Consider the following 13,250-nt stretch of genomic DNA (forward strand, 5'->3'; position numbering starts at 1 on the left):
TGTTAGGTGGCTCTCTAAGATCCACCGTCAAGATGGTGACCAGAACACTATTTTCTGCCCAATGTAACAATTAACACTCTGGCCATTACTGGCCGGACCCTGCAATGACACACTTTCATAAGTGTTGAACCGCGAAAATATGTCTCCTCGCCATTGTTACTTGGATTTGGTGATGTCGGCATGAGTGTGTGTTATCCCCTCTTGATTGCATTGTTGTGGACGAATAATGACTTAATCGTACATGTATATCCATGATATCTGTTTCGTATATTGTACTTGTAGATATTTTGGTCTCAGTGTCTTGCGTCTACTTTACTAATACTCCCTTTATTTATTTTTACTTCGCGTAAATTTTGTTAAATTTTCTAAGTTTGATCAAGTTTATAGGAAAAATATGTCAGCATTCATAACAGCAAATTAATATCATTAGATCCATCGTGGAATCAATTGATGGATGTTTCTATAAGCAAATATCAGATATTGATATGGAACCAATTAATGGATGCCTTTTTTTTCTAAGGAAGCATTGATACCACCTTAGGCTAACCGTAATGGGGATGCCATAGTCAGTATCATGCATGTCAGCTAGGAAATTTTGATGAAATGACATAGAATTAAGTGAAAAATAGAATTGATTATTGTATTATGATACCGTATCATAATAAATATTATACTAGTACGTGTCTTGCATGTCAATAAATAGGATCATTTGAGATACTCCTTCGTCCGGTGAAGAGTGTACATCTAGCTTCAAAATTTGTCCAAAAAAAATATACTTCTATCTTTTCAATGCACTTTAAAGTAGAAAAAAAATACTTCTCTCCCATCACACGGTAATGAAGACCAATAACAATCTACACATGGTCTTCTTAATTTCTACATGCACTTAGCCCATTGGAGATTGGGTAATTAAAGAGGAGAAAGATGGTGGTTTGCATCCCTCCAATACATTTTTTACTTAACTCCATAATTTGTCCTAAAAAATTTAAATGTACACTCTTCACCGGACGGAGAAAGTATTAATCTATATTACTATATATTACAGAGATAGTATTATACATTAGTATCATATGCATGATACTAACTTGTAACTTGTGATATTACCCATTACAGCCAGCCTTAGGCATGCATCAAGAATGTATCGGTATGCATCAAGGGATCAACCACATTAATTGCTACTTCTAGATACAATTAGATAGATATATGGTGTATATGACATGCATTCAGTTATCTCCGTCTATCTATTCGACCATGTCTCGGTGCTTCTATTTAAACGCCCCCGGTTCACATGTCAGTGATCCTCGACTGATCTGAGTATCTGACCGCTCTCAAGCTTCCAAACCTCACTGATAGATCCAAAGCCAGCACACCACAAACCAGCAGCCATGAGGACCAGCATCGCCCTCGTCATCGTGGTGGCCGCCATCATCTACGCCGTCGCCATGCCCGCCACGGCGATGCCCGGCCGGTGGGAACACATCGGTAACATCAACGACCCGAAGATCCAGGGGCTGGGCCGTTGGGCGGTGGCGGAGCACGTGAAGCAGGCGGGCGGCCGGCTCAGGTTCATCAAGGTGGTGCTGGGCACGGTGCAGGTGGTGTCGGGCTTCAACTACCGGCTCGTCGTCGAGGCGCTGAACGGCGCCGGCAAGAAGGACGCGTACAAGGTGGAGGTGTACGAGGCGGCAGCCAACAAAAGGCGCAAGCTCATCTCCTTCGCCCCGGTCGCCGAAGAGGCGTAGGCCTTTTGGTGTATTTGTAATTCTTGATTGATGGACATCGTCACAGCTCACAAGCAATATTCATGAGGCATCAACAAGTTACAGATCCAACTGCATTACCTTTGACTCACATAATCTAAATGTCACCCCCGTGCGTATTCTAGAAAAAAAAATTGAGCTAACTGGTGGAAAACGTGGATGCCTTATACTCCCTCTGTTCCTAAATACTCTCTCCGTCCCAAAATAAGTGACTCGACTTTGTACTAGCTTTAATACAAAATTAGTACAAAGTCGAATCACTTATACGAAGGGAGTAGTCTTTTTAGACATTTCAAATGGACTACAACATACGGATGTATGTAGACATATTTTAAACTGTAGATTCACTCGTTTTGCTCTGTATGTAGTCATTTGTTGGAATCACCAAAAAGACTTATATTTGGGAACGGAGAGAGTACTGCATTTTCAAACGAGGGGTGCACCAATTTTGCCATCTCAATGTAGTACTCGCTCCGTTTTAAAATAGATGACTTAACTTTGTATTAACCTTAATACAAAGTTGGGTTATCTATTATGGAACGTAGGGAGTACAATTTTGAGTTTCAAAACCTGAGAGAACAGAATTGCTAAGTTCAGTTCTCTCTACAAAATGTCAAAGCCTTCTTTGCCACCAAAGCTTTTATGCTATCTACACCATCAGATCTGAGATGGTTTTGCAGAACAGGCATCTGGGTTCTACAGTTGAGGAGCCATCCAGTCAGTACTCACAAAGTCACAAGCTTAACTCATGCCTCCACGAGCCCTTTGCTACGTGCTTTCTTCTTCCCGCCCTTCCCCTCCTTTGGACTTGCTTGATCTTTCTCTTCGATTTCGGTTTCTATTTTCGCAAAAATTGGCTTCGGCTCCATCATTGCCTGGCCTGCTTTAAGGGCTCCCCATTTGGTATCATCCTGCAGGGCAGTTAGCACAGGGTTGTAAGCATGTCGCGCCACTGGAAATTTTTTATATTGCATATCTGCTATTTATAGTTTGAAGATTGTGTTCTCTGAGGGTGTTCGTTCATATACACACTAGACAATGGCTGTAAAATACTTTGCAGAATTGGTTTAGACCTAAATAGCATATCCCTGGACATACAAGAACATACCCATCTCGATGTACGAAACTGGTCTTCTGTGAAACCAAGCTGTGTATAAATCCTCAACGAAAGGCTTGGAGTGATTGGAGACAATGCTATTGCAATTATTCTCATTGTCTCTAGAATAATGACGAGATCCTGTGTGAAGTGCAGACAAAAAAATGAATAAGGCAAATATCACAAACAAAATAAAATAATAACATCAAATAAATAACTCAAACTAGCCACCCAAGAATCATCTCAACAATTCATCAGAACAACTAAAGTCATGCTATAGTTTCATTATTACAGCCACAACAACAGAGTTGCTGTGACATCGGAATTAGGTACTCAAATGTACAGAACATAAAGAATTTTGAAGCTCAAAGAGTGCTCTTTTGTTTGAAAGTGGGTTTCTTTTACAAACATGAAAAGAAGCAACTAATGCATCATGCAGTTTGACTTTGTCAGCATTAAATTTTGGCAAGTAAAATCTGAAACAAACACGGCAAGCCCAAAAGGAAGAGAAATAGATATAGTTTCAACTTTCAAGTGTTTACCTTTGCAGCCTTTTCTGCAATCTCGCCCCCTTGCTTGAAACAAGACCATGGTGCTTGCTCGTCAATGTACAAGTTTCCCAAGTTACCAATTTCTAGAACAGTTTCACATGCTGATGTCAACGAAAGATTTTCGTAATGGCCCTTCGCCTTGTCGACCTGTATAAACAATTTATATCACTGTAACACCAACAGATACAACAGAAGTGCAGTACATGCAAACATGTGTTAAAAGAATCTTTTTATTAGGCAGATGAATAGCAGGTGATGATCGGAAATATCCAAATGCAACATGTGTTTGAAATATCAAGTGGAACCAATTCATAATGGACAACACGTGCTGACAGTGTCTGAAGCGCTTGTTGCTCATTGTCACATGTCAATTCAGCAAACATCATATCCATTATCTATAGCTCCAAGAAGAGAAATAATAAAACAGTTCAGCTAGGATCATTATGCTGGATGTCTTTACTTTCTGTACGCCAAGAAATAGAACTTAAAAGGAGCACCAAACAAGGAGCAATCATTACATATAAAGGGTTTCAAGCTTTTGTAATGCAAAATTGGAAACGATTTCCCTCATAAAGATGTTCACTTTATAAAGCCAATTCAGACAACCTACACCCCATCAGAAGTAATGCAATGACAGATCAATGGTTTGTCATCAGTTCCGAAGATGCCAAAGAGACCAACTTACCAAGTTTTCAACATTATTCTTGAATGAATTGCCATCTGCAGCAGCAATTGAATCAAAAGCTAAGGTGGAATTGCAGTTCTTTTTTAGGAGACCAAGTGTTCGATTGAGAAGGTTTCCTGTTCAGATGAGAACAGTATCATCACTAACCACTTAAGACAGACAGTTAATACCAACTAAAGCATAAACCGAAAATAAATGAATAAAAGTTTTAGCACGCAAAAATACCAATTGTGTTAGCAAGATGTGCATTGACTGTATTGATAAAACGTTCTTCTGAATAGTCCCCGTCATTGCCAAATTCTACTTCCCGCAAGAAGAAGTACCTAACAGCATCCGCTCCAAATCTACCTACCAGATCCTTTGGTTCAAGTGTGTTGCCTAGTGATTTTCCCATCTTCATGCCATCCTAAAATTTGCAAAATAAAAAGCAGCTGCATGAAATAAAAGTGATTTAATGAGATAAAAGTGGCTGGGAGCCCAAATAGAATTCATATTTGTCACTCAAAGACACAACTGCAAAGCAGTTGCTGTGTTTCACAATATCTGTCCAAGACAACCATGCGCACCAATGAGGCGCAAAATTTATAATAGTTAATGCCATTGGACCATACGCATCCCTATAAAATTAAAGACTACTCCTACTCAACCTGTCCTGCAGCAATGAAAAAACTATTGTGAAATAGAATTTCCCAGAAAAATGGACAAATGTTACAAAAGGAGGGAGAAGACAAACATTTATTTCACATAAAAAGGAGAACATGAGTTCTTACAATTTGACGTACACACATAGTAGAGGGTTGTAAACTTGAAAAATCGAGGAAGAAGGTGGCCAAAAATACAGAATTATCTATGAGCTACAAAGCCACAACTATAGAACATGTGAAATACCAACAGGTAAAAGGACGAATGCTAATACATATATATACACTAATATAGGTGTGCTAACTTGTGCCATGTGCAGTACCATTATACAAGTTAGATTAAAATCATACATATGGTAAAACGTGATGTATTGTAAGGTAGAGATGATACGGGTGGAAGTATGCAACCGATGTCCAAATGTCTAGATGGGAAATGCACATGTAGTTGCAGGAAAAGGCCTCATCAAATACGATGGTCACATAGACATGCTCAAAATAGTATGTACTGTATGGTGTTATATCACTGTCAGTTGATGTGGAAACAAGAACATTGGAAATATGTGAGGTCACCTTTGTCAAGAATCCATGGCCAAAAACTGCATCAGGAACGCTTATCCCTGCTGACATTAACATTGCTGGCCAATAAATTGCATGAAACCGCAATATGTCCTGAGGTACATGTACAAGAGATCGTCACAAACTGAATGAACATACAAAACAAAGAAGTTTATCCAATATTATTGCTTTTAAATGGGACAAAAAATGTCAATATCTACAGTGACCAGCTCCAAGTAAATTGTACTGGAAGCAGTAGATTAACAGTACATTTTATGACGTTGGCATCTCCAGGTATTATGAAACATAATAAAATACATCAGATTTAACATATGAGAAGAGATGTATTGTTCTTTCTATTTCTTAGCTGTCACACGTCTCTCACTTTTGGGAATTAGGGGATGCATCTGTCAAAATTGTTTCAACTGTGACCTACCAGTGCCAAGTCACCAAACCCAGCATGACACATGATATTTTTATTAGTGCAAGTAACTGCAGCTGAGGCACAAGGGCCCTATCGAAATAAGTTTAAAGGAAATAGGATCTAATCTTGAGAACTGGAAGGAGTGAAACTTGTCCCCGAGTTTCGCCATATGGAAAACTGAGTGGCTATGTGATGTTAGCTGGTTACTATATAGATCAGCATAAAGGAGTTTATGTTTGTTTATTCATTTGATAAATGTCATATTTCAGCACTTTCTCTTAGCAGCACTAAAAAAAGTGATACTATCTAAGTTCACATCAAAATGAGAGCTCCTTATGACGATAAGAAGAAATCAATCAATATGGTGTTTTGCTATAAGTTGAAACAAAAAAACATGTTTGAAGAAGCTGCAAAAATTATTTGCCCAAAACCGACCTTTCCTATCAGGTGTACAGATGCAGGCCAACCCCGATCAACAGCTTGCTGTAAACTTGCCTGCTCCCCATCATCTAGGGATGCTGAAAGATAACTAAAGAGACAAACATACAGAAATGAACAACCAGTACGAAACAAAGTAATAGGCAATGCTACATAAGATTACGTACTCTAGCCTCATTTCAAGATTTCAAGAAGTTAACTGCACATTTATAACATGCATGGACTAAGAGACTGGAGCATCTTTTGCTTTTGCATAGAAAGTTCACAGTTTCGAGTAAACAAAAGAACAATTTATCTAAGAATTGTCATTGCCAAACATGAATATAAATCAATTAAGTTGAGTGTATTCTATACTTGCATGGTAGGATTAAACAGAGGACACTGATATCAGACAACACGCCGCATACAGCCATATCTATCCAGTAGAATTTGAGTAAGAATACGCAAACTGTTCATGCTTACTAAAATGCCAAGCAGCAGGAATGAAACATACCCTAATAAGGCATCAAACCACACGTATATTGTTTGTTTGGTGTCATTTGGCACTGGAATACCCCACTCGACAGATGCACGAGAAATAGAAAAGTCTCTCAATCCACCTTTAATCCAGCCTTCGACCTACAGCTGTGTCTTAATTAGTAAAATAACAAAGAAATAAGGGCATCCTAAAACCATGAAAATAAACACATGTGAGCTGAAAGATTGGCAATTAATGAAGCGTCAAGGGTTATATTTTTACTGAAAGCTAAAACGTGAAGCAGAGTATGAAATTATTAATCTTGGACACTTATATAAGAAGAAAAATTATATTATCCTATCACTGTACACAAAACCAAGGTGTGTTACTGTGAGAAGAATAGAGGTTACTTAATAAAGTGCATTATGGTCAGTCAATGTGTAGGCATGCGCCGATGCACACATGTACTTTGAGATGTCATAGTTGAGATCCCATCTTGCCAGCGCAAGGAAAATAAACATGTAATGGCCAGGCTTCAAGTGCTCAGTAAGCTTTTTAGCCAAAACACCGCAATTCGATTACGAAGATGGGCAGGGGAGATTGCCAGCAACTACATCAGGTGACGAGGTCCAGGATTGGATTGAACAACCATGACTCCCCAACACCAAACTTGCACTGTAAGCCACTAAACCCTGACATGATGCTGCTGTAAAAGCTAGGAATTACATGAGAACCACTGTGGTTTGAAGACACTCTTCACTGTCTATCGACTATTTTAACGTTTACCATATATACACAGCAGCCTTTGGAAGCTTTCTTTTTCAAAACTGATAAACAATGACATCTAGGTTCTAATCTTTAAGCTAGTTAGGTATTAGGACGATATCTAAGTGACCATTTGACAGGTTGCCAGAAAGGAAATGTATTGTGATGATGTTTGTTCAACATGCCAACGGCACTTCTTGGCAAGAAGGAATGCGACAACCCAACAAAATCCACATAGTTTTTCACATATTTGACTGCACAGATATATTTAAGAAAATCGTGCCAAATCTTCAATAATACATATGCTGACATGATGCATATTTTTTTTAATCTGTCAGTAGTTAAATCAATATAATTAGAATCTCCATTTAATAAGCAAATAGTTCTACACTTTTCCACCGCGATTTTTAGCAGTAACTCAATAAACACACATCAGATTGAACAAAACATTATAGAGGATAACGACTCACCTCGTGCAAACGATGTGATGGCCTTACAAAATTGGGATTTCTTGTCAGCAGCTCTTCTAATTTATGCTGATATTTTGACAAGGCAAAGAAATAGTTATCTTCCTTTCTAGGTACACAAGGCTTCAGATGCACAGGGCAGCAATTATTTTCCGCCAACTCCTTTTCATCCTGTGTGCAATCAACAAAATAGACATTATTATTTGGTAAATTTAGCAATACAGAACTGTAGAGATAATCTACATAGATGCCCATGATAACACTTGTTATAATTATCCATTCATACATGTATAAATACATTTACCTAAAAAATGTACTAGTGCTTCTATATGAGAAGGTACAAAGAAGCTTGCCTTGTACTCCTCACAGCTGACACAGTAAAGCCCTTCGTAATCAGCTCTATATATGTCACCACTGCTTAGAACTCTAGAATAGAAGTCATTAACAACAGCCTCGTGCTTAGGATCAGTTGTGCGAATAAACTTGTCATATTCGATGTCTAGCTGCAAGCAAAAACAAAGTTGGAAGAGAAATGTGAGATCCAGATTGATGACATATTGTGAAATGGTAGACTGAAAATACTTTGTGTTGTGACATACATCAGCCCAAAGCATCTTGTATGAATTTGAAATTATATCACAGTGCTCCTTGGGGTTTCTACCACTGGCCTCTGCAGAGGTGGCAATTTTTTCACCATGTTCATCTGTCCCAGTAATGAATATAACCCTCTTCTCTAGCAATCTCTGCAACCAGATAAGCACCATGAACAAATTCTTGAGGAGTCGGGCAGCAAAAGGTACACAATGCTCCCAGTAGCTCAACTAATCTAACAAACAAATCATCAAACTGGAAATATTTGCACTGCTAACACACAAAGATATCGAAGTCTGTGCATCTGCATTCCCGCGGTACATATGCACTGGCATATTCACCACTTAACTAGAGAGCACTGAAGCGCACCAGCCATTATTACTATTTCATACGGGCTGCGTATCCAAACATGGCTGCCAGCAGGTGGATCTCGAGTAATGTACTCAAATTCCTGACACGGACTTGTAAAAGTAGTGTGAAGGCTTGCCTGGAAGCGGGCGACGGCGTCGGCGGCGATGGTCGTGTATGCGCTGCCCATGTGCGGCGGTGCGTTGACGTAGTAGAGCGGCGTGGTGAGCACATAGGGTGGCGGCGCGGGCGCGGAGGCATCTGAGGACGAGGAGATTGAGGCGCAGCAGCGGCCGCGGACGCGTCGGTGGGGCGCGGAGGCGAGGGGGCGGGCCGGGGGTGAGGCGAAGGCTAGCCGACGGGCGGTGGCTCCGATGGAGGAGGGGGCGCAGAAGAAGGCCCGCCCAGCGGCCATGGCGGAGGAGAGGGGAGAGGCGGAGTGGGTTAGGGAGGGGTTTTGGGTCGCGTTCGTGAGGCAGAGAGAGCAGATGTTTGAGGTGGGGGACGATGGCGATGGGAATGGGATGCAGCCACCCTAATCCAAATGAATTTCAGTGGATTTCTTTATGCTCCTTTGATTCAAAGCAATTTCACAGGATTTTTAAAGGATTTGGATCCTTAGAAGTCTTTCTTACATTGGTCGTTTAATTTCTAGAATTAAAATCCTAAAAAAATCTTACATTTTCTACACTCTACTCTCTCCGTTTCAAAATCATTGAAGTTCTAGGATTGTTCAAAGCCAAACTTCATTAAGTTTGACTATGTCTACAAAAAATATATTAATATCTACAAAACCAAAATCACTTCATTAGATTTATTATGAAATATATTTGATATTGTAGATCTTTGTGGATTTTTCTGTAGACTTGGTCAAACTTAAAAAATGACTCTAAAAATTCATAGAACTTTAATTATTTTGAAACGGTGGGAGTATTTTGGAAAAAAAAGAATCATCCACAAAAACTCTTTGTAGAATTGTTTATTTTTCCTGTGCTATCATTCATCCAAATTCCTATAGATTTTTAATTCTATAAGATTCAAGTTGAGATGACACTCTAATCCTCCACTTCTTACCTATTCTTGTTTCTTATAATTATTATGAATCAAATAGGCCCTTCATGTTTGTACTTTTAAAATAAATAGTTATTTGGGGTTCCTCGATTTGTATAAATGCAGCTTGTAAGAACTTGCTTGCACTTTGTTGTTTAAAGGATTTTATGTTTAATCCAACCTTTTGAATTCATTTGCAGTTTTTCTAAGGATGTGTTTGGTTTGAGGGACAGATTAGGGTGGCTGAGGGTATCCCCAACCAGCTGGCTAGGGATAGCCCTTTTTTCTGTTTGGTTGGAAGGGTGAGGTTATCCCATGTTTTGTTTGGATGGAAGGATGAAACATGGTTGGGGATAGCCATTATAGTGTTTGGTTCGAGGGATAATCAAAAAATAAGGGTTGTGGTAACCTTTTTGACTTGAGATGATGAGATTACCCTCATAATTTGCACTTTTTCAATGAAAGGAAGGAAAATATGTTGCGTACAGTCATAATTTCGAAATTTTATACTATTTCACAACAGCCAAAACAAAACAGTAGAGCAAACTTTGAACTTCATCACATATAATAATTCAACATTTCATATATATAGAACTCAGGTGCATAGAACTCATAGTTCAACATTCCATGGAGTACTACTAGAACCTAATAGTTATACAACCATAGTAATTGTCTGGTTGCATCAAAAGAGTTAATCAATACAACTCATAGTTCATGTTTTGGTTGCATCAAAAGTACAAGTCAATCACCAGTTCACCACATATGCACTCACCATCCTTACGCTTCAGGGAAGGTACTCTTGACATACCTAGAAACCCAAACCTTCCTTTGATCCTCTTCTAACACCTTGAATGCCATAGCAACACGAGGATTGTCAACCAAATATGCATAGTAATGAGCAAGGTGATCCAAACTGAAACCAGGAAGTACTTTCATGCTCTCCCAAAGACCATCTATGGCATTGTTCTCGCTGCTAGTACTCTTCTCTATCGCAATAGCAATTCTTTCATTAGATGCTAGTATGGTTGCGTGCAACTTGTCTTCTGCACAAGGATTTGGTTTGGCTTTCTTTGGTTTGGGACCAGATGAACCTACATTGGTTGATTGCGCAACCTCCTCATTTCGGGCAGTGGGTTTCTTGGCTGTCTCTTCTTCAAGATTTACCACTTCTGTAGCAAGAGAGTCACTTGAGCCTTTTGCATATTGCCCTGTAGCCATGCTCCCTCCAGCTATATTCACCATCTCCTTATAATGAGTAATAGTCTTGTTAAGGTATTGTTCATCCTCTGGGTGAGCCTTGTAGAACCAAAATAAGTAATTTCAGTAAGTATTTTGACATAAAGAAACATTCAGCAAGTATTTTAGCATATAGAAATAATTCCGGCAAGTATTTGAGCATAAAAGAAAGATGTACAACAAGTGTTTGGACATAAAGAAACAATTCCAGCAAGTGTTTGGTCATAAAGTAACATTCCAAAAAATATATCAGCATAAAAGAAAGATGTACATCAAATGTTTGGACATAAAGAAAGATGTACAACAATTGTTTGGGCATGAAGAAACGATTTCCAGCAAATATAGGTAATTTCAGCCAGTGTTTGGACACAGAGAAACACATGTGTAACTGAGGCTCCATATCCGGTGTAACTGAGGCTCGCACATGTGTACCATCAATAGCTCCAATACAATCCTATTTGGTGAAAACAAAAGCCCAAATATTAGGATCTAAACAAATTCATGCCTACAATGACAAAATATAGTTGTCACTTGGTCTCATACCTTAAAGTATGGATCCCACTGGTAGTTTCCTTCTATTTTGGTTTGGGTCTCCAATGAAGGCTTCCTAATAAGGTCATCTCGAAGCTCACCAATGGCATGGAGTACCATTTTGAAGTAATGGCTCACGACTTCACCGGATCTACCAAAATTGGCGCCAATTACCATATTTCTAATGTTGTGCCCAACGGTGTGCAAGAACATCACTACTTGTTGCTCAACAGTCAAGTGTATTGTGTCCTTTAGCAAGTTGCGATCCCTAAAGAGTTGACAAAACCTAAAGAAAGGTTCTCTCCCAAGCCTAAGCATGTTCACACAAATTGTGTCATTCTTCCATATTTTGTTGTCAAAATACTCTCTTCTCATCCTATCTCTCTCATCAATTGGGGCATACGTAATTGCTTTTCTTTTTCTTGTTCTGGATTGAACAAGCAATGCTATCATGTTGATAAACCACTGGGCCGCAGCCACGTAAATTAACATCTTTGTTTCTCTGTCCATCTACAATGCAACTAGAAATGACACTTTAACATGTGAACAAGAATAATTTAATAGCACAAAATCTGTCTACAAGAAGCCAATTATTCATAGGTAAATCGACGTTCTGTTCTAGTGTCAAATATTTCAGAGAAAGAAACAGGAGGTAGGTGGTGGAGTGTATGTTTTACCTCAGATTGAAGTTGTGCTGCTAGATGTGCTCACGGTGACCTTCAGATATCCTGCAACAATAGACAATGTACATCAGTTCCGGCAAAAAAACATATAATATACATCAGTCTAGCACACGCACACATGAGCAGACTCTAGCACATGCACACATGAACACTATGCATCAGCCTACAGCAGCAAAGCATCAAGCGCACACACATCAGAACACACACACGCTGATGCAGCCTAGCGGACGCAGTCGTGCGTATGCAGCCGCTCGCCGGGGAATCCTTCTCCACCTCTGCCAGCACGCGCTGGTGGTGAGATCCCCCCATGGCCAGGCTCCCCACGGTGGGCAAGGGCGACCTCCTGGTGCCACTCGCACCTTCTCAAGCCCCCAGCTGCCGCCCTCGTTCAGATCGAGTCGCGCCGCCGCCTCAAATCTAGCCCGCGTCGCCCCTGTGCACACCCTCCGCAATGGCCGGCCGACACACGCGATTGATGGAGGTAGGGAGATAGAAGGAAAGGAGAGGAGAGGAAAAGAGTAGAGAAGGACTCACCTCTCGCTGGCCTCTGCTAGATGCGTCGCCGTCGCTGCCGCCGCCGCTCACAAAAGGGAGAGACGAGGAACGGGGAAAGTGAGGGTTTCGCGAGGGGTGAGTGGGGGTCAATACCCGAAAATAATGTTTCGCGCGTGAACGCAGCGACGCGCGCGCGGGGTGGCTGGCGCGACCCGCCAGTTTTTCGCGGCTGACCCCATCCCCGTTTTCGGCGAATATTCCAAGCATTTGGTTGCCCCTGTCCTCCCTCGCCTCGGATCCAAACGGGTGGCATCCCTCGTATAGAAGGGCTATCCCTGTCCCTTGGAGGATATCCCTGCAACCAAACGCATCCTAAGGCAACTAAGTGATGGAGCCATGGCCCGGGGTGGCTCATCGGCTGGATAAAGCCAAAGGACGGATCAGGGCCTGCGGGGCCCAGCAAGGATAAGAACCGAC

General features: G+C 40.5%; 3 protein-coding genes across 3 annotated transcripts; 1 reads left to right on the forward strand and 2 right to left on the reverse strand.

Annotated features, from left to right (window-relative positions):
- The first annotated feature begins 1,274 nt into the window (after window positions 1-1,274).
- On the forward strand, window positions 1,275-1,832 carry LOC125530926 (putative cysteine proteinase inhibitor 7). Its single transcript, XM_048695339.2, has one exon. The coding sequence runs from the start codon at window positions 1,386-1,388 to the stop codon at window positions 1,740-1,742; it is 357 nt and encodes a 118-aa protein (XP_048551296.1). The 5' UTR covers window positions 1,275-1,385; the 3' UTR covers window positions 1,743-1,832.
- A 366-nt stretch (window positions 1,833-2,198) lies between these two features.
- Window positions 2,199-9,298, reverse strand: OVA1 (methionyl-tRNA synthetase / methionine-tRNA ligase / MetRS (cpMetRS)). Its single transcript, XM_087518793.1, has 12 exons — window positions 8,918-9,298; window positions 8,439-8,582; window positions 8,193-8,342; window positions 7,843-8,010; window positions 6,644-6,768; window positions 6,148-6,241; window positions 5,304-5,402; window positions 4,318-4,498; window positions 4,093-4,208; window positions 3,399-3,554; window positions 2,869-2,997; window positions 2,199-2,671 (listed from the first exon to the last, which is right to left on the reverse strand). Exons 1-12 carry the CDS (start codon window positions 9,191-9,193, stop codon window positions 2,507-2,509), a joined length of 1,803 nt encoding a protein of 600 aa, XP_087374919.1. The 5' UTR covers window positions 9,194-9,298; the 3' UTR covers window positions 2,199-2,506.
- A 1,274-nt stretch (window positions 9,299-10,572) lies between these two features.
- On the reverse strand, window positions 10,573-12,105 carry LOC147976446 (uncharacterized). The gene is made up of 3 exons (XM_087520863.1): window positions 11,608-12,105; window positions 11,336-11,518; window positions 10,573-11,124 (listed from the first exon to the last, which is right to left on the reverse strand). The coding sequence occupies exons 1-3, from the start codon at window positions 12,103-12,105 to the stop codon at window positions 10,606-10,608; spliced, it is 1,200 nt and encodes a 399-aa protein (XP_087376989.1). The 3' UTR covers window positions 10,573-10,605.
- Between the last annotated feature and the right edge of the window lie 1,145 nt (window positions 12,106-13,250).

Source organism: Triticum urartu, chromosome 4A (assembly GCF_056163025.1).
Source record: "Triticum urartu cultivar PI428250 chromosome 4A, HENAU_Tu73, whole genome shotgun sequence".
Taxonomy (NCBI): domain Eukaryota; kingdom Viridiplantae; phylum Streptophyta; class Magnoliopsida; order Poales; family Poaceae; genus Triticum; species Triticum urartu.

Bases quoted from the DNA above. Each gene is read 5' to 3' on its own strand.
- LOC125530926 (XM_048695339.2), top strand. From the start codon at position 1,386: ATGAGGACCAGCATCGCCCTCGTCATCGTGGTGGCCGCCATCATCTAC.
- OVA1 (XM_087518793.1), bottom strand. From the start codon at position 9,193: ATGGCCGCTGGGCGGGCCTTCTTCTGCGCCCCCTCCTCCATCGGAGCC. The intron at 6,769-7,842 runs GTGAGTCGTTAT...ACACAGCTGTAG, and splicing joins CATCACATCGTTTGCACGAG to GTCGAAGGCTGGATTAAAGG. The intron at 2,998-3,398 runs GTAAACACTTGA...CACTTCACACAG, and splicing joins TTGCAGAAAAGGCTGCAAAG to GATCTCGTCATTATTCTAGA.
- LOC147976446 (XM_087520863.1), bottom strand. From the start codon at position 12,105: ATGGACAGAGAAACAAAGATGTTAATTTACGTGGCTGCGGCCCAGTGG. The intron at 11,519-11,607 runs GTATGAGACCAA...TTCACCAAATAG, and splicing joins AGTGGGATCCATACTTTAAG to GATTGTATTGGAGCTATTGA. The intron at 11,125-11,335 runs GTACATCTTTCT...TGGTTCTACAAG, and splicing joins TTTATGTCCAAACATTTGAT to GCTCACCCAGAGGATGAACA.